The 15,656-nt window shown below is 36.2% G+C and overlaps 2 protein-coding genes across 6 annotated transcripts; both read right to left on the reverse strand.

Annotated features, from left to right (window-relative positions):
* Positions 1 to 314: 314 nt before the first annotated feature.
* LOC114415657 (COP1-interacting protein 7-like) lies at positions 315 to 7,678 on the reverse strand. 5 transcript variants are annotated; one of them, XM_028380453.1, is made up of 12 exons: positions 7,343 to 7,678; positions 6,855 to 6,902; positions 6,499 to 6,606; positions 5,146 to 5,331; positions 4,946 to 5,057; positions 4,832 to 4,865; positions 4,577 to 4,644; positions 4,416 to 4,450; positions 4,178 to 4,330; positions 1,557 to 4,039; positions 976 to 1,059; positions 315 to 833 (listed from the first exon to the last, which is right to left on the reverse strand). In XM_028380453.1, the coding sequence occupies exons 3-12, from the start codon at positions 6,567 to 6,569 to the stop codon at positions 766 to 768; spliced, it is 3,294 nt and encodes a 1,097-aa protein (XP_028236254.1). In that variant the 5' UTR covers positions 6,570 to 6,606; positions 6,855 to 6,902; positions 7,343 to 7,678; the 3' UTR covers positions 315 to 765. The 5 variants fall into 5 exon arrangements, with proteins under 5 accessions (XP_028236254.1, XP_028236255.1, XP_028236253.1 ...); XM_028380454.1 differs by lacking the exon at positions 6,855 to 6,902 and having other exon boundaries at positions 7,350 to 7,678; XM_028380452.1 differs by lacking the exon at positions 6,855 to 6,902.
* A 2,596-nt stretch (positions 7,679 to 10,274) lies between these two features.
* LOC114415658 lies at positions 10,275 to 14,793 on the reverse strand. The gene is made up of 8 exons (XM_028380457.1): positions 14,312 to 14,793; positions 13,486 to 13,633; positions 13,228 to 13,378; positions 12,062 to 12,187; positions 11,882 to 11,962; positions 11,517 to 11,709; positions 11,169 to 11,439; positions 10,275 to 10,820 (listed from the first exon to the last, which is right to left on the reverse strand). The coding sequence occupies exons 1-8, from the start codon at positions 14,510 to 14,512 to the stop codon at positions 10,555 to 10,557; spliced, it is 1,437 nt and encodes a 478-aa protein (XP_028236258.1). The 5' UTR covers positions 14,513 to 14,793; the 3' UTR covers positions 10,275 to 10,554.
* Positions 14,794 to 15,656: the final 863 nt, after the last annotated feature.

The following is a 15,656-nucleotide window of genomic DNA, read 5'->3' on the forward strand; positions in this document are numbered from 1 at the left end:
TTATTTATTTATTTTGTCAAATTGAATTTAATATTCTCCCTAAATATTTAGTCTTATAACAATGTTTTAATATAATAATCACTTTTTTAAAAGATAATTTAAAACCCATCCAAATGTTATCATGTTTGGATTTTTATGTTAAAAATAATTCAACCCAATTTGACCGATGGTTTTCAGTTTCAGTATTATAAAGTGTTTTTGACGAATTTTACTTTTGGAATCTGCTTTGCGATGATTAGATGTTGGAAATCAATGCAATGAAAGCATGTTATTTTTTATTATATAAAAAATATGATGCAGAACTGTTTTAATACTATATTGAAGCATTCGTCACACTTTTCCATTTTTTTTTTCCTTCTCTTCGTAGCCACCAAGGGTCACGGATAAAAGCTACGAATTCAGAGTGAGAAGGATAACTATAATTCAGTTATCTACAATGATCAAAATTTCGAAGTAACAGCACCATATTCATGAACGTTTGGGACAACATTACAACAAAGAATCCAGCTATAGGAAAATTTCCTAGGGAAAGCCAGATGATATAAATTATAATTTTTGAAATACCGCGTCACAATTTAATGAATTTACAGCATTCCCACCAAACCCCACATTGCCATATAATTTATAACATCAACGCACTGAAATTATTTCTGATTTAGCTGTAGTTGATGCAACTAGCAGAAGAAATAGGAAGAACTCCATATTAAACCTGACAAAATCCATGTGCCAGGATGATGGCAAAATTAATGGTAGTTTCCCATGGCACTAATGAAACTTTGACTCGGAGGGCTTGCTTCCCCTAAAAGCTGAAAGAGAAAAGAATGACCTTGACGCTGTAACATGAACATGCAAAACAAAACAGGAAGGAATTAATAAGGATCACCATTGGTGAAAAAGAAAATGTGGGATTCCATGGCATATAGGAGCACTAAAATCATATTTACAAGTCTTGGGGTCATGGAGTGAAAGACTGACCTCTTGTGGTTGAACCAGCACCTAAATCTCGTCCATCTCGCATCTTGTTCTTGCCATCATCTCTACCTGCAGCATGGCACAAATCTATAGAAGATGAGAATATTATTGACATGAGGAATTAGTAAAAATACAGCTTACTGACTCTCAAGTCTCAATCAGTTGAGAGTAACATAAACAACAGCATGAAGAAACAAGCATAAAATTATGATAGCATTATCTTTTCGAGTTGACTTACAGTCCCTGCTAAGTTCCTTGTTCCCAAGGGTGCTATAGTTCATTTTCATAAGTTTAGCCAAGATGTGCCCCATATAACTGAACCAGAGACTTCCAGATAATATTAAGCATTAACTAAGTAGGGTATCACTAATTAACTACGTTGCAAGCAGGTATGCAGGCAAGAGTTTCACCTCAAGACAGATAGGGATGAGCACAAGGGAAGCATCTAATCTTTGAGCTTTTCTAGAATATGTTAGGAGAAGAAATAAAAGAGAAAGGTGAACAACATTGATGGATACCAAACTTTATGGCAATGGCATCAGGTTCGAATCAGAACAAAGCAAAAGGGGGAAATGTACTAGTACCTAAATTTCTTTCATATCCTTCATGTACTGAATTTTTCGGTTGTCCGTAGCTTTTCACATTTTGTGCGGCCTTTCTCAGTAGATTATCAGCATTCCTTTTATTAGAATTTTTAAATTCCTCAGCATCATCCTCTCCTTCAGAAAAAACAGATGGGCTAGACCAGCCAGTGGAACCTGTATCGCCCTTGCTCTTTCGAGCAAATTTCAGGAGTCTTTTCAAACCTTTGGGTGCATTTTTTTGGTATATCATGGCAGGAGGATTCTCAGCATTTCCCCACTCACATGTGTCAGGTTCACTACTTTCTTCTTGCAGCATCTGTGACAGAGAATGACGAACACGAGGACTAGCTGATCCCACTGGGGCAGCATTGGCTAGAGATGCAGATTGGAAGGTGTCATCCTCACATGGCTTGGGCATTTCCAGATCCTCTTCTGTCTCCAACCAGGCAGAAGGTGATATGGTTGATTCTTCTTCATTCCTTATATTTATGGAAGACTCTCCTGTGTATGTTAAGACCTCACCATCTGTAGGATTTTGGTCCAAGTTTTCTGTCTCACCGCATTGCAATTGGTTATGTATCTGTGGGTCTGGTTCTGTAGCAGCATTCTGATGAATAGGTGTCATTGTGTCCCCATCTGAATGCTGACTGACCAAGTCAGAAGCATTGACAACCAACTCACTTTCTTGATCTTCAATAAGATCTGCACTCACTCTCAGAGATTTGTCCATCTTAGGAGGACCTTTTTTCTTGTTAAGATCAGCAGTTCCATGCCCCATTCGAGAACCCTTGCGTAGAAATGGTTTTGATTCCAATGGCACCACACTGCTTTTCTTGGTTCCCTTGTTACCAATGCTAGTCTTTGAAGGAACAGAGGCTTCTTCAGAAGCTTTCGTCACTTTTGCTTTGACTGCCTTGCTCTTGTTTGGGACAGCTGGCTTCCGCTTCTCATTCATGCTTTTGAGGCTCCTGGCATTATTGGTCTGAGGTTCTTTCTCATTTCTGTTCCGGGGCAGAGATTTTTCCCTTTGGGTGCTTGGTTGGGGAACAGATGTTGACACTGGCTTACGATGTGTTGGGGTGCTGTTAGCAGATGAAATTCCACCACGAGCTTTGGCGGGGGATGTCCCAGCTGCCCTTGGTGAAGGTGTTGCTGACCAAGACTTACGTGTAGCAGGCATGGGAGATGTTCTAGATGATGTTTTTTTCATAGTTGAAGGTTTAGAGGTTTCCTTTGGGGAATTTGCAGGTGGAGTTGAATTTCTAAGAGAACTTTGGGGCAACCTTGGAGAACTTTTTTTACTTGCACTCACACTTTTGGACATTTCAACCTTCCTCTTATCAAGTAGTCGCTGCATTTGTCGAAATTGTGCTTCTTTTTCTACTTGTTTTCCAGCCTTTGCTCCTTGAAGTTTTGCATCACGTTTTTCCTTATAATTATCATAAGACCCTCCTCTCTGCTCAAATGAAATATTCTGGTTTCTGCTGGGCTGGGACTTCCCAAATAAAACAGGCTTGCTTTCGACCATTTTTTTAAGAATTTGGTTGAACTCTTCTTGCTTTCGTTGATTCCACTCTGCTGATGCTGCTAACTTTTTGTTAGTTTCCTGTTTTACTGTTGGGTTGGTTTCATCTGGATTATCTACAGCAACATAACCTATATTTTCCTGTCTTTCTGGTTTTACATCATGATCAGTGATCTCATTATTATTGTGACATTCCGAAATAAAATCAGACACCACTCCTACTTCTGAATTTCTAGGAGCCTCAGCATGTACCACATCATTAGAAGTCACTGGAACAGGATCTTCAGGAACATATTCTGGCTGGTCTTGAACAGAGGTTTCCCCCATACCGGCACTCCATCTTCTCAATACAGATTTATTTGTACTAACAGAAACATCTGCTAATGACTTCCTCTTCTGAATATCTGTAGTTTGATCCCGCTGTTTGCTTTCAAAAAGACTGATGGCATCTTGTACAGTTATCCTCTTTACATCAATTTCTGACTTTTTATTGGGTAGTTCAGATACTTCCCCTTCAAAGTCATTTTCAGCAGCATCTTGTACAGTTATCCTCTCTCTGCCAGGAAAATAATTGAGGCTCTTGATAGTTAATGCAGCAGCTCTGCGGGGTCCAGCTCTTCCTATTTGGACCCTTCGCATTGGGGATGCTGACCTTCTGGGTGTTGCAGATCTTACTAGAGAACGACTTCTCTCGGCAGATCTTTGGTCCTCATCACTAGAGTTAGAAGATTCCTCACTTTCTGTTGAACTGTGTCTCTCAACTTGGGCCGCTTTTGCTGGTGAAACACCATACTTAACTGGTGTATCTGAAGGTAATGGTTTGGAAACCTGCAGGTTTTTAACAGCCTCGTTTGCATCATCTTTGGTCACATCACATGAGTGCAAGGTTGTTTCTTTGCTCAGGGGGGCAACATCCTGGCTCTTTTGAGTAAGTTCTATAAACTTGCATAAAGAATGCCTGAGAACATAGACACAATGCATAGAACACATGCTTAGCAATGTCTTAAATAAAAAATACACAAGTCCAATCCAGAACTTGCAAGTCTACATTCTTAGGGCCAATGAACATATTATATTAAATCAGTCTGAAATTTACTCTATATTAGTGGCACCAAAATGTTGAGAAAATTTAGCTAAACAAGTCAGATCTTCCGGGGAGCATGTAGCACCAGTGGCCTTGCTAAAAGTTTCAGCTAACTTGTCGCTCAAAGCTGTTAGTCTTAGGTCCATTGCTCGTAACAATTCATTCCTGGCAGCATATTTTCAGAAAGCTTAATAGTGGGTGCAGCCAATCTATATCTGCTAAATGTAATGTAACAGTCACAAGAACATACTTTGAAGCATCGGATGACACAATGTTAACTTCAGGCTGTTCATATGCAATAAATTGTTAGAGGAAACACAATGTAAAATCAAGTAAAAACCTGACAATTAAATAAGTTGCTTTTTTTTATAATAGACTAATAGTGTGAATGAATTTGCAAAATGAACCCACTCTAAAGCATTGGAGAAAAGGCATTACTTTGGAGGTTGGTGCTTCACCATGAGAGCTATAGGTACCATCTGTCAAGTGGGAAATACAATTAAAATCAACAGAAACTACAGAGAACAATGATGAAGCTATTTATGGCAAATAAAATATTATCATACAAAAGATATCAGAAACCTGACACCTAGTCCCATTGGTTGGTGGTAACAAACAAGAATCAAGAATCAAGAATCAAACTACATAGAATTTAGTGAAAATTACCTTTTTCCCCACTTTCAAGATGATCCTGATTGCCCTAATTTCAGAAGACAAACACTAATCAGAAACTTAACACATCAAATTCCAGTATTGATTTAATAAAAGACAGAGAATCACCTTCCCATACAAAGAAACATGAAATTCCTTTGAATCCTCCAACTGAGACATCTCATCTAGGATACTACTGATGGCATGTATCAAATCTGGTGAACTAGCAAAATGAAGGAACCTAAGAAGAAAAATAATATTAGAGCTAGTAAGCTTTTCCTATAAGTAAATGCAAAGGAGAAATAAATAAACCATTCTTTGATAGAAACCTTTGAACAGTTGCTTTGGAAAACCATTCAGCACCATGCAGATTTTCTGGTAATTTAAGATCAAAGTTTGTATCAAATCCTTCAGCATGTAAATCATTTATTGCAGGTAAATGAGGCAACAAATGTTCCAAATGTCCAGCTGCTACTTTGTCGGATTGTTTCCCCTTACAGACAAATGCCTCATACCTATCCCACCACCACAGAGAGAAATATGTAAATATCCAGTAAAAAAACAAAATTTATAACATTCACATAGGGAACAGATTAAGCATAAACTATTTAATGCACAATTGATAGTACTGAAGGAAGCTAATGATATAATCTATTATTGATTTAAAAGTGAAAATTATTCACGTTTTATTTTACAGGTCTCTTTTAACCTCAGTGAAAATTGATAGAATCCTTTTAAATGATGGGGTTGGATCTAGAGGTGGAACTGAACAACAACAACTACAACAAAGCCTTATCCCACTAGGTGAGGTCGGCTGCATGGATCACACGATGCCTTTCGGCACGATTAAAAATCAAAGTTTCAAAAATATTATTAAGTCTAAGATCTCCCTTGATGATTTCCTCCAACGTCCTTTTCAGTCTCCCTCTTCTTCTTTTCCCGGGCTAAAAAACATGCAATCTACTCTTCTAATTGGCGCCTCTTGAGGCCTTCTTTGTACATGCCCAAACCACCTTAATCGATTTTTTGTCATCTTTTCCGCAATGGGTACTACACCAATCTTCTCTTGTGTAACGTCCTTTCTAGCAGGACCACACATCCATGTTAACATTCTCATTTTTGCTGCTCCCATCTTTCTCACATGTTGTCCCTTTAAGTCCAGCATTCACTACTACCATATAGTATAGCTGGGATATTTCATTTCATTTTATGATTAGGTTTTCATTTGGAATTCTCCCACAGAATATATTCCATTTTGAAATTCTTTAAAGGACATCATAAACATCATCTTTTACAATTAGAGGAAAATCATGCCCTTTGTTCCTTCATTTCTGCTTTCTACTATTAAAAAATAGAAATGTACATATACTAATACTATTTCCTCAAAAATATGAAGTTTTTCCAAGTTTTTAGTTCAGCAATGTCACATTTTGCAATAAAAGTCAAATACCGAGAACGGTTTTTACTTTAAAATGATAAAATGATAAGGGTTTTTTTTTCTCTGGATATAAGAGAAAAACTATCACAAAGAAGAGAAGGGAGGAAATGAACATCTAAAAGGAGGATAAGAAATCCTTAAACAACTTCAAAATATAATAATAAAATAAGTTCCCATGAGATTATTACAAAATGAAAAAAGCATGTGAGGCCCAATTCTAACAACACGAAGCATTAAAGCTAACCTTTTTAGGTTAGGAAAAATCTGAATTGAAGCATAATCCAAAGTTGCAGTAGCATCTATCGCCTCCTCCATTTCCGAAAATTTAGATGAAAAACAAAGGAACGTGAACCTGAAAGAAAAACAGCAAGTAGAGAAAATACATGCTCAATTTCACTCTGAATTTATTCAATACTCTGAGAACAATAATAAACAGCCACCATATTCATGCAACTAAATAACACTTCACTATCTTAAATTATAAAATTTTAAACCATCCTTAACAGTAACACGGAAATTATGCTACAATTAAACTAAATATAATATAGAACAAAGGTCGATAAAGACACAATGTAAATAAAGAGTGCTTAAAAAACTTACGAAACGTTTTCTTTTCAAATATGACAGTCTGATTATCAGCAAACTCTTCTGTTTCACATCATTACCATGAACAAAAAAACAAAAACAAAACAGAAAATTCTCATTTCAGAAAAACGAACCAAAAAAAAAAAAGAATAATAAACAGCACAAGGAAACAAACAAAGGAAAACAAAAAAAAAAAGGTTCCGAAACACAATAAAACGACGCGCGGTTACAATCAAAAGGCGATATTCGGATCAAGAGAGAAAACGAAACAGCTAGATATGCGTGCATTGAAGTCAGATCTAGCACGACACCTACCATCTCTATCAAAAAAACAAAAAACAAAAAGATAAGATAAATCGCAGAAAGCGTAAATTGCAGAATAGCGGATAAGCGAGCAAATCTTGGATTCTTCAAAAATGACCAAAGCGGGGGAGCGAGTTTAAAACCAATGGCAATAGAACAAGAAGATGATGGAGCAAGAGAAAGGTGTTCGAAACTCTCACCTCTCACCTTGCTCTTCTAACTACCACCGTTTGAGATCTGAGAACGAGTTTTGTTGTTCATATCAGACAGAGAGAAATGAAGAGAAAGAGAAAATGATTTTCGAAAAAACTGTGCTGAAACTGAGAGCGAGAGTTAGAGACTGAGGCGAATTTGAATCTGCGAGATGAGCAATGAGTGATGAGCGAGGTATGTAAGAAGAAAGACACAGTGATGTGTGTTGTGGTCCGCCAAGGTAACCACACTACACTAATGCTCAACACGCTACTCCATAGTGTCAAATGTGCTTTCTTCTTCCCGCGCGTGCCTCTCACGCTTACTACCACTTTTCTTCTCTCGGTTTTTCCTTTCCCTCCTTTCAATAAAATAAAGTAGATCAACTTATAAGATTATTTTAATTTAATTAATAATTTTAAATTTGAATTATACTATTCAAACGTATCAATAACGAGTTTGGTTCTAAGTCGGTGATTCATGTTTTATAATAAATTCACATGCAAATTTACAAAATAACACAGAAATTAGAATTTTTACTTCCTGACTTAAGACATGTCAATTGACTGAATGTCCAATCAAACACGTTATAAGTATTTAGAGGAAGATTTTTGTCATTAATAAATAACTCTACTCAAGTTAAACAAGATTAGTTCTAGTATCCATTAAGGTAAATCTAATAACTGAGAGTTGGATAGACTCATTTTAAATTCAAATTTTATTGTAATATTATTAAAAAAAGAAAAAAAGGAACTCCAATAAAAATAGCTTTACTTTTATTTCGGCATTCCTTTAATTAAATTATGTTGTGGGGGTTTATCTTTGCATTGATGGATGAGAATGAGATGGGATGAATACATTTGTGTGAGTAATTTAAGTATATTGTGTGTGGGCGTTATTCAGCAACGGGTAGGTGGACAAATCAAGAGAGACACAGATTGGGTTTGAGAAATGAGAATAAACGACAATTCTCACCGCAACCAAATGCACAACACGCGTGCATTTGGGGTTTCCAGATCCACACATATACACGTTCCTCGTCAAATTTGAAATTTGTATCTACTCCCATAAGATAACTTGTCCATTGTCGGTAATTTACGTGTGTGCAACATGCATGACCCTCAAATTCAACAAAAATAAATGTCTCTATGATAATATATTTTGGTACAAATCCGTCTAATTTCTTTTTATTTAAGATACGGATATATAGGGACAACAATCACAACATATACAATTCCGTCTATTTATCTTGTCCCTCTCTCGTCTTATCCTCGTCACTCGTCAGAAAAAGGTACGCGCTCTACGAAGTAGACAAATAGCGAAAGCCTTTCCCATATTTATTTATCTACAACAAACGCCTAATTTACTCTTTGAAAAATCACTTGATTTAATTTAGTTTTTTTTTAGAAAAAGTTTCTAAATAATCATTTAATATTACAAGCGTAAAATATTTTAGCTTTTTAATTATTTGCTTCTATTTTTAATACATGTTTTATTTCTAAAAAAATAAATGAGTATTAATTTAGTATTTGAGAAAATTATTGATCAGCTGAGTTGCTTCTTGAAGATATGAGTTGAAATGATAAAGAATTAAAATGTCACACATTATAATTTTTAATTTTAGGGGACTATTCAATGATTTTTTTTTCTGTAACAACTGGGTCAAGTAATTTTTTTATGAATCGAATTGATTATTTATTCATATATATAGGGGTAAATTACATGTATATCGCTTAAAATATAAATCCTTCAGTTTTTTACATTAGTTTGACTTCCTTTAATCTGTATAACTGCATAAAAAAATTATCGAATGTGTTAATTGGAAGGGTATACGGTATTATATTTTTATACAAATTAAGAGAAGTTTGTGATGGGGAAAAAACTATAAATTAAAAATTTGTTAAATCTTAGGGGTGTGGATGAAATTTGCCCATTATTTATTTACGCTGAATTTGGTTACTTTGTTGTGCGGTGGATAATTATTATAAGCATTTTGAAACTTTAAACTATTATTAAGTTACTTGTATTTTATATAATTTTAAATTGTTTCACTATCATATTTTTATTCTATTGAATATGCTCGAACTTTCGTTTAAATGAGATGAGAACAAAGTAAGAGATTAAATAAAGAAATCATAACCTAATTTTTGTTTGTGTCCATGTCGCACATGTAACACAAAATTTGATTATATCAGTCAGTCTAGGATCCGCTTAGATGATTAAACGACTGCATGAAGCGCAGAGGCAGGGACCAGATCCAAGATCTGAATCATTAATCATATCAACTTTTCCTCAGCAAGAGAGAGAAAAATGCACCGATTCTTATAAATTTTAAAAAGTAAAATGATTAATTTTAGCGAAAGAAAACAAAATCACACCGAGCAAGTAGCCTGGCAAGTAATTAATTTTACGGATCTAATTGTACTTTTAATCGTGTGCTTCACAAATAACTTGATATAGATAACCCTAAATTTTCTGATGTAAAATTTGAATAATGCTATCCGTAACAATTGTAAAATTATATATACCTTCCTTCCTATATCACTTCCTATCAAATGTCGTAAACCGGCCCACGACCAAGGTGGATTCCACTTCATCCCTAACCGGCCGTTCAGTGAAAGTGGAAGGCAAAGTTTTGTGTGTCAGCTTTTCCTAGGACTAGATGGTAGCTGGCAGAAAAGAAACTATAGGAAAAAGTAGGATAGAATAGAACACAAAAAAGTGAATTTGATTGGAGTACCGGAAACTTGAGAAGGAAAGGTTAGCAAATCGTAAAGCTACCACTCTACTGATTATTGATTGCTTTTGGACTTTTACCTCTTGTTTGGCATCGCGGCCCTTACAATCCATGTGATGTGTGCAAAGGAATTATGAATCAATCCACTATGCCACGAGGGGCAAAAGGAGAAAAAGAAGAAAGAGATGGGCAGAGAATACAGGTTAGCATAATTCACATGCTAAATTCCATCGAAGCCGCTCCATTAATGTAAAAATATAGATTACAGCAGAAGCAACATCCGGTGAGTTAACAGCATCTTCATACACCTCTTACAACTACCGAACAAACTCGCCTAAGGCGTAAATGTCAAGAGAAAAAAAAATGAATGATTCAAAGGCACTTATAGTTACATCCCCCCAAAAGTTCTCAATAGCAGATCAGAATAATCAATGTACCCACTAAGAAAAACAAAGTGCAACAGAACATTCAATAATATATCCATTAGTTGGACCAGACATGAACTAGTCCATGCCTGTTGCCTGTATAGATTTCATTGCGCTCTTCATCATAGAAGAGAGCAGTAATGTCTTCCAAGGCTTCTGCAACAGTGCTCCTCGTCTTGGATCCATGTTTTCGCTTCTTTGAATTACAACAACAGCTACCTGAAGGATTGTCACTGCAACTGTTATCCACTGGAAAGCTGTTACTTGCTCTTATTTTGGCCAGACACTTGCCAGTTAAGATGTTGCTGACGTTGATGGAACCTGCTGCATAAAAGAAACAAATCCCATCAGTAATGCTCCTTGGCAAAATATATAGAATGATCACTGACGCATTGCAAATTATATTTATTTAATATGATTTGCTATCATGTTTTATATTATGACGTATTAAGTCAAAATGTGAAACATATGCTCCTTGGCAAAATATATAGAATGATCACTGACACATTGCAAACTATATTTATTTAATATGATTTGCTATCATGTTTTATATTATGACGTATTAAGTCAAAATGTGAAACATTTAGCTAAACTTAGGTCTGATGATTCTACAACTGGCAAAAAATATCTCTCCCTTTGTATAAAGTGGGCAGACCGGGGGAAGGGGGGTACCATTTCCTTCAGACAACGAATCATCAGAATCAGCTTTACAGTAGGATATGATAAGATCCTGGTCACTGGTTATATATATATTGTTGGTGTTGCAGTCAGGATGCCACAAGAGGTGATCCTCAAAAGAAGTTACCAGCTCTCCACGGAAGTTCCACACAGCCACAGTACGATTTCGAAATGTTAGGAACAATTGGTTCTCATATAGAAAAATAAATGCAGACGGTGTCATAAATTCACTTCTGCAAACTTCCGTATGTTCAAAAGTCCGCACCTAAAATTAATTAAAAGTCAGATGACTGGATGTAGAATCATGTATACACAATACACTTAAAGGAGAAAATTGCTTACATCAAGAATTTGGAGGTTCTCGTTTTCTTGCTTTACAAGTAGCTTTTCGTTGAACTGTTCAATAAAATCTACCTTCTTATTCCGATAAAGGAGATGACTGAATGACTTCAAAATAGTACCATCTTCTATTGAAAGGATTTTAAGGGGGACATGGCTACTTGCTTTAGCATAAATCAACAACATGATTCCCGGGCTAAAACAAAACCATCAAACAAGAGCAAAGGAGTGTAAAGAAACCAGGATCACCCAAAGAAACTATAAAATGTAGAAAAACTAATATATTCTTAAAAATTTAATAGTTAATGTGATATAATTTCAGAAAGTTGTAAAAGTGAAAGTAATACAAGAACGTCAAGAAAAATTACCTGATCTTAATCTCTTGGACATTTTTATCCGAAATAGAGTACAGCATCGTATAGTTTTTCAGGTCAAATACCTTGTATATGCTACAGGATTAAAAGGAAAAATAAGTATTTCTATCAAGAAGCCTTGACATAATAATAATTATATCCCCATGCAAAAAATCAGAACAGTAAAACACAAACCTGTCTTGAGCAGAGTACGTTAATACCTTCCCATTTACATCATCAAACTCAACAAAACCTGGCCACTTCAGAGACTCGGATTCAAAAAGAGCAAAGCCAGCATCTGGTGTACCCCTCCTTATATATCTGACAATGACACAAAATCTTAGCATAGAACACAACTCAAACCTGGACATCCAACTAATTCCATTAACTGCTTTTCTTTTAGTTATTGTGCAACATGAGCAATTTTGTTTTCTCTATCCTTCTCTTTTGAGAGTGGGGAGAAGGGTTTCAATAGCATGTTATTGCGGTGGAGCAGTGCAGAGTGGCCCCTGAACACTGTAGCAGACTAGTTTAGTGTAGTGGCTACAGCCAGACCAAATAGCAGGCTGAATAACAGCTGCAGTGAACAGGATAGCGGCTCTATGTGTTGGTTCCAAAAAAAGCCCTCTGAAGTGAGGGCTTAGGGCTTTTGGGATTTCAATTTCCAATAACAAAATCTACAATAGTGGTGAAAATGATAAAGAAAATTTGGATTTAGAAAGATCGTGATTGACAATTCCTATCTAGAAAAGAAAGGAGAGAAGAAGAAAAGCAAGCAAAGGAAGAAGAGAAAGAAGGAAAATGGGTTTCAGCCTGCAGGAGTGGAAGAGGGGGAAAAAAGAAGTGGGTTGCCGGAAAACGGAGAGGATTGCTGGGAAACGGAGTGGGTCACCGGAAATAGAGGCTACATCACACGCACAGGAGACAAGGAGGGAGAAATAACTTGTCGAGGGTATTTTCCCCTTTGAAGGCTCATGCACAACTAAAATCCCCAAAATACCCCCTGGCAGTCACAAATTAAGGGCATTTGGGGGATTTCCTTCAAGTTTCAGAGTTGTGCCCACTCCACCACCGCAATTGCGCCCACTATTCCACTCTGGGATAGGCGGATAGCTGCTACAATGCCACACCAGTAAACCAAGACACTACTACATTCTTATTGTCGCGACTAGGGAGCACTCCGGCACTATAGCACCACTATTTGTCACTATTGACCACCAATACATTATATAAACTATATAAAAGATTTCAGAATAGCAGCTATCGCACTATAACGTTTTTGCGGCCCACTGCTACGCACTGCTATCCAGGATTACTGGGAGTAAGAGTAAATGTTACAAAAAACAAAGAACAATACATACTCAATCCTTGTGCTTCTGCACTTCAAAGAACTGTAACTGTCTGAAGCATATACAGAAACTGTGATAAGTGAGTCGTTATTTTTGTTATAAAACAGACTTCTTATAACTTCATCAGGACTAACATTCAAAAAGCATATCCGTTGATTGGTCTCTGCATCAAACAGTTGGACCACATCAGTGACGTCACATATACAATATATCCATTTTAAAGGCACAAATAGAATTAAAAAGCATACAATTAGCAGATATTAATACTACCTCGGCTAAATGCCGCACAAACACCCGATTGTGCAAGAGCAAAAACAATATCGCGTGCTGCTACAATCTCAATAATCTTTGATCTTTTTCTCAGAAACGGCAACACCATAGATGAAGGACCTTTCGGATCATGCGTATCATATTCTTCCTGTAAACAGAACCATCAGACATGTCACAAGTGCAGGGAAATGGGCATACGTACATACAGTAAAGTACACATCTCACTATCAAAAACAGAAGAGTCTTCAACATCAATTATTTAAAACAGAACAAGTGATGCAGGATTGTTATACCACTAGAAACAATAATTTAAAATATTATACCAAACACAAGCCTAGGGGGATTGATACAAACAAAAACGCCACAACACTTTTCTAGTCGAATTATCCCATGTTGTTTCAGGCAGAGGTATCGAAAACAAAAGCAAGCGGCAGGGTGAGAGTAGTGTTCTAGTCCTTACCATCTATCAAATCACCAAATACAAATACAAATATAGTACACACCAAGAGTTACTAAAATCAAACACAAACTTTGTCTTAAACACAGTCGACATGGTCATTCTGCATCAAAGATACAATGCTTCAATCCATCAATAATCAGCAGGCCCTAAACTCACAAAATTTACCAAGATTATGCTAATTTATTTAAAACTGCAGCTTCAAAATTAGGGCAAAAGGCACCACACAACACAAATACACGACATTCTAACCCGATCCAACCAGATTTTTTTTACGCTGAGCCCTAACCAAAAATTCCATTCACGTTCGGAGGATTCAAACACAAACTTTTAAAAAGCGAAACAAAAAAAAAGTTGGGGAAATGGGACCTGCAAGCGAATATTCCGGAATCTCTCTTGAGCGTCGCTCATGGTGAAAGCGCGATCACGCTTGGAGCTGATTTCGCGTCTCTGTAGTTTCTTGACGCTGTTGACGAAGCCATCGTTCGCACGCGGTCTCTTCTTCGCGGCAACGATTCTGCGGCCGCAGCAAGGTCGAGGGCTCACCGTAATTCTCTTGCCACCTTCCATTTTTTTTCTCAGAGGAGATGCTGCTGCATCTGCCACCTCAGCTCAATCTAACCCTAAATCTTCGCTCCCCAGAAGAGGAACCACGAAAAATTAGGGTTTCGTGAATCAGTGGGGAGAAACGATGGACAGGAGTGTGTGAGTGTGTGTGACAGTGAAGAAGAAGAGGAATGGAGTCGATCCCGTTTCAAAAATCCGAATTTGGATTCTCTCTCTCCCTCTCTCAAGTCTTCACTGCTTTGCGAGCGCTTATAAATACGTAAAATTAAAATAAAGAGAAATCCTGCCCATTGAATATTTTACCAGGCCTTGTGTATTTTTATTTTTTTTAATCAAGTCACTATAGCTTTATTCTTTATGTGTTTATTATTTTGATTTATTTTCTATATTTTTGTTGATTTCATCGGTGAATGATGGAATTTTATATATTTGAATCTAGACATTTTATTATATGGAATGATTTGTGTTTTTCTGTAAAACGACATGAGTAGCAATTTTTATCACATAATAAAACAGAAAAGTAACTTGAGAAAGATGACAATGAAAGGTAATAAAATGAAAAAATATATTTTTTTAAATGATTGGTTCCATCAATATAGATAAAGTCCACATGTGTGAGATGTCATTTTTGCGCAAAAGATGATTGCATGGTACATGACGAAAGAGATAGATTGTTGCTCAAGGTATTTTTGGATGGTCAAGTTTTCAAGGAATTGTGTAATCCTTATATGATTCATTTGTGATTAAAGTCTTGTGAAAGATTGTTGGTTTTAATACAACGAATGATAGGCTGAAAAATGACGACACTTACATGATTTTTAATATCATGCATCTGAATAAAGGTTTTTATATGATAGAGTTTGATACAACAAGAGATTTCATCCGTCACAAACTAGAGTCCATATTTTTGTTTGTCCTATAGTGAAGGTTGACTATACCATGGTGTGAATCAAATTCTCTAGTCTAAGGCCATGTTTGACAAAACCAACTGAAAAGCTAGCTAGTAGCTAAAAGCTTAAAATTGGTAGCTGGGAGATGAAAAGTTAGTTTATTAAATCAAAAGTGTTTGGTAAAATTAGTTATTGAAGTAACTAAAAAGTATAAAATGATAAAAAAATAATAAAATCATGATTTATTTAAAAAAAAG

The sequence above is a fragment of the Glycine soja genome, chromosome 6, assembly GCF_004193775.1.
Source record: "Glycine soja cultivar W05 chromosome 6, ASM419377v2, whole genome shotgun sequence".
In the NCBI taxonomy this organism is placed as follows: Eukaryota; Viridiplantae; Streptophyta; class Magnoliopsida; order Fabales; family Fabaceae; genus Glycine; species Glycine soja.

Bases quoted from the DNA above. Each gene is read 5' to 3' on its own strand.
- LOC114415658 (XM_028380457.1), bottom strand. From the start codon at position 14,512: ATGGAAGGTGGCAAGAGAATTACGGTGAGCCCTCGACCTTGCTGCGGC. The intron at 13,379-13,485 runs GTAGTATTAATA...TGTTTGATGCAG, and splicing joins TTGTGCGGCATTTAGCCGAG to AGACCAATCAACGGATATGC. The intron at 11,440-11,516 runs GTAAGCAATTTT...AATTAATTTTAG, and splicing joins AGAACCTCCAAATTCTTGAT to GTGCGGACTTTTGAACATAC.
- LOC114415657 (XM_028380454.1), bottom strand. From the start codon at position 6,569: ATGGAGGAGGCGATAGATGCTACTGCAACTTTGGATTATGCTTCAATT. The intron at 4,645-4,831 runs GTAATTTTCACT...CCCACTTGACAG, and splicing joins TCTTGAAAGTGGGGAAAAAG to ATGGTACCTATAGCTCTCAT. The intron at 834-975 runs GTCAGTCTTTCA...TTCATGTTACAG, and splicing joins TGCTGGTTCAACCACAAGAG to CGTCAAGGTCATTCTTTTCT.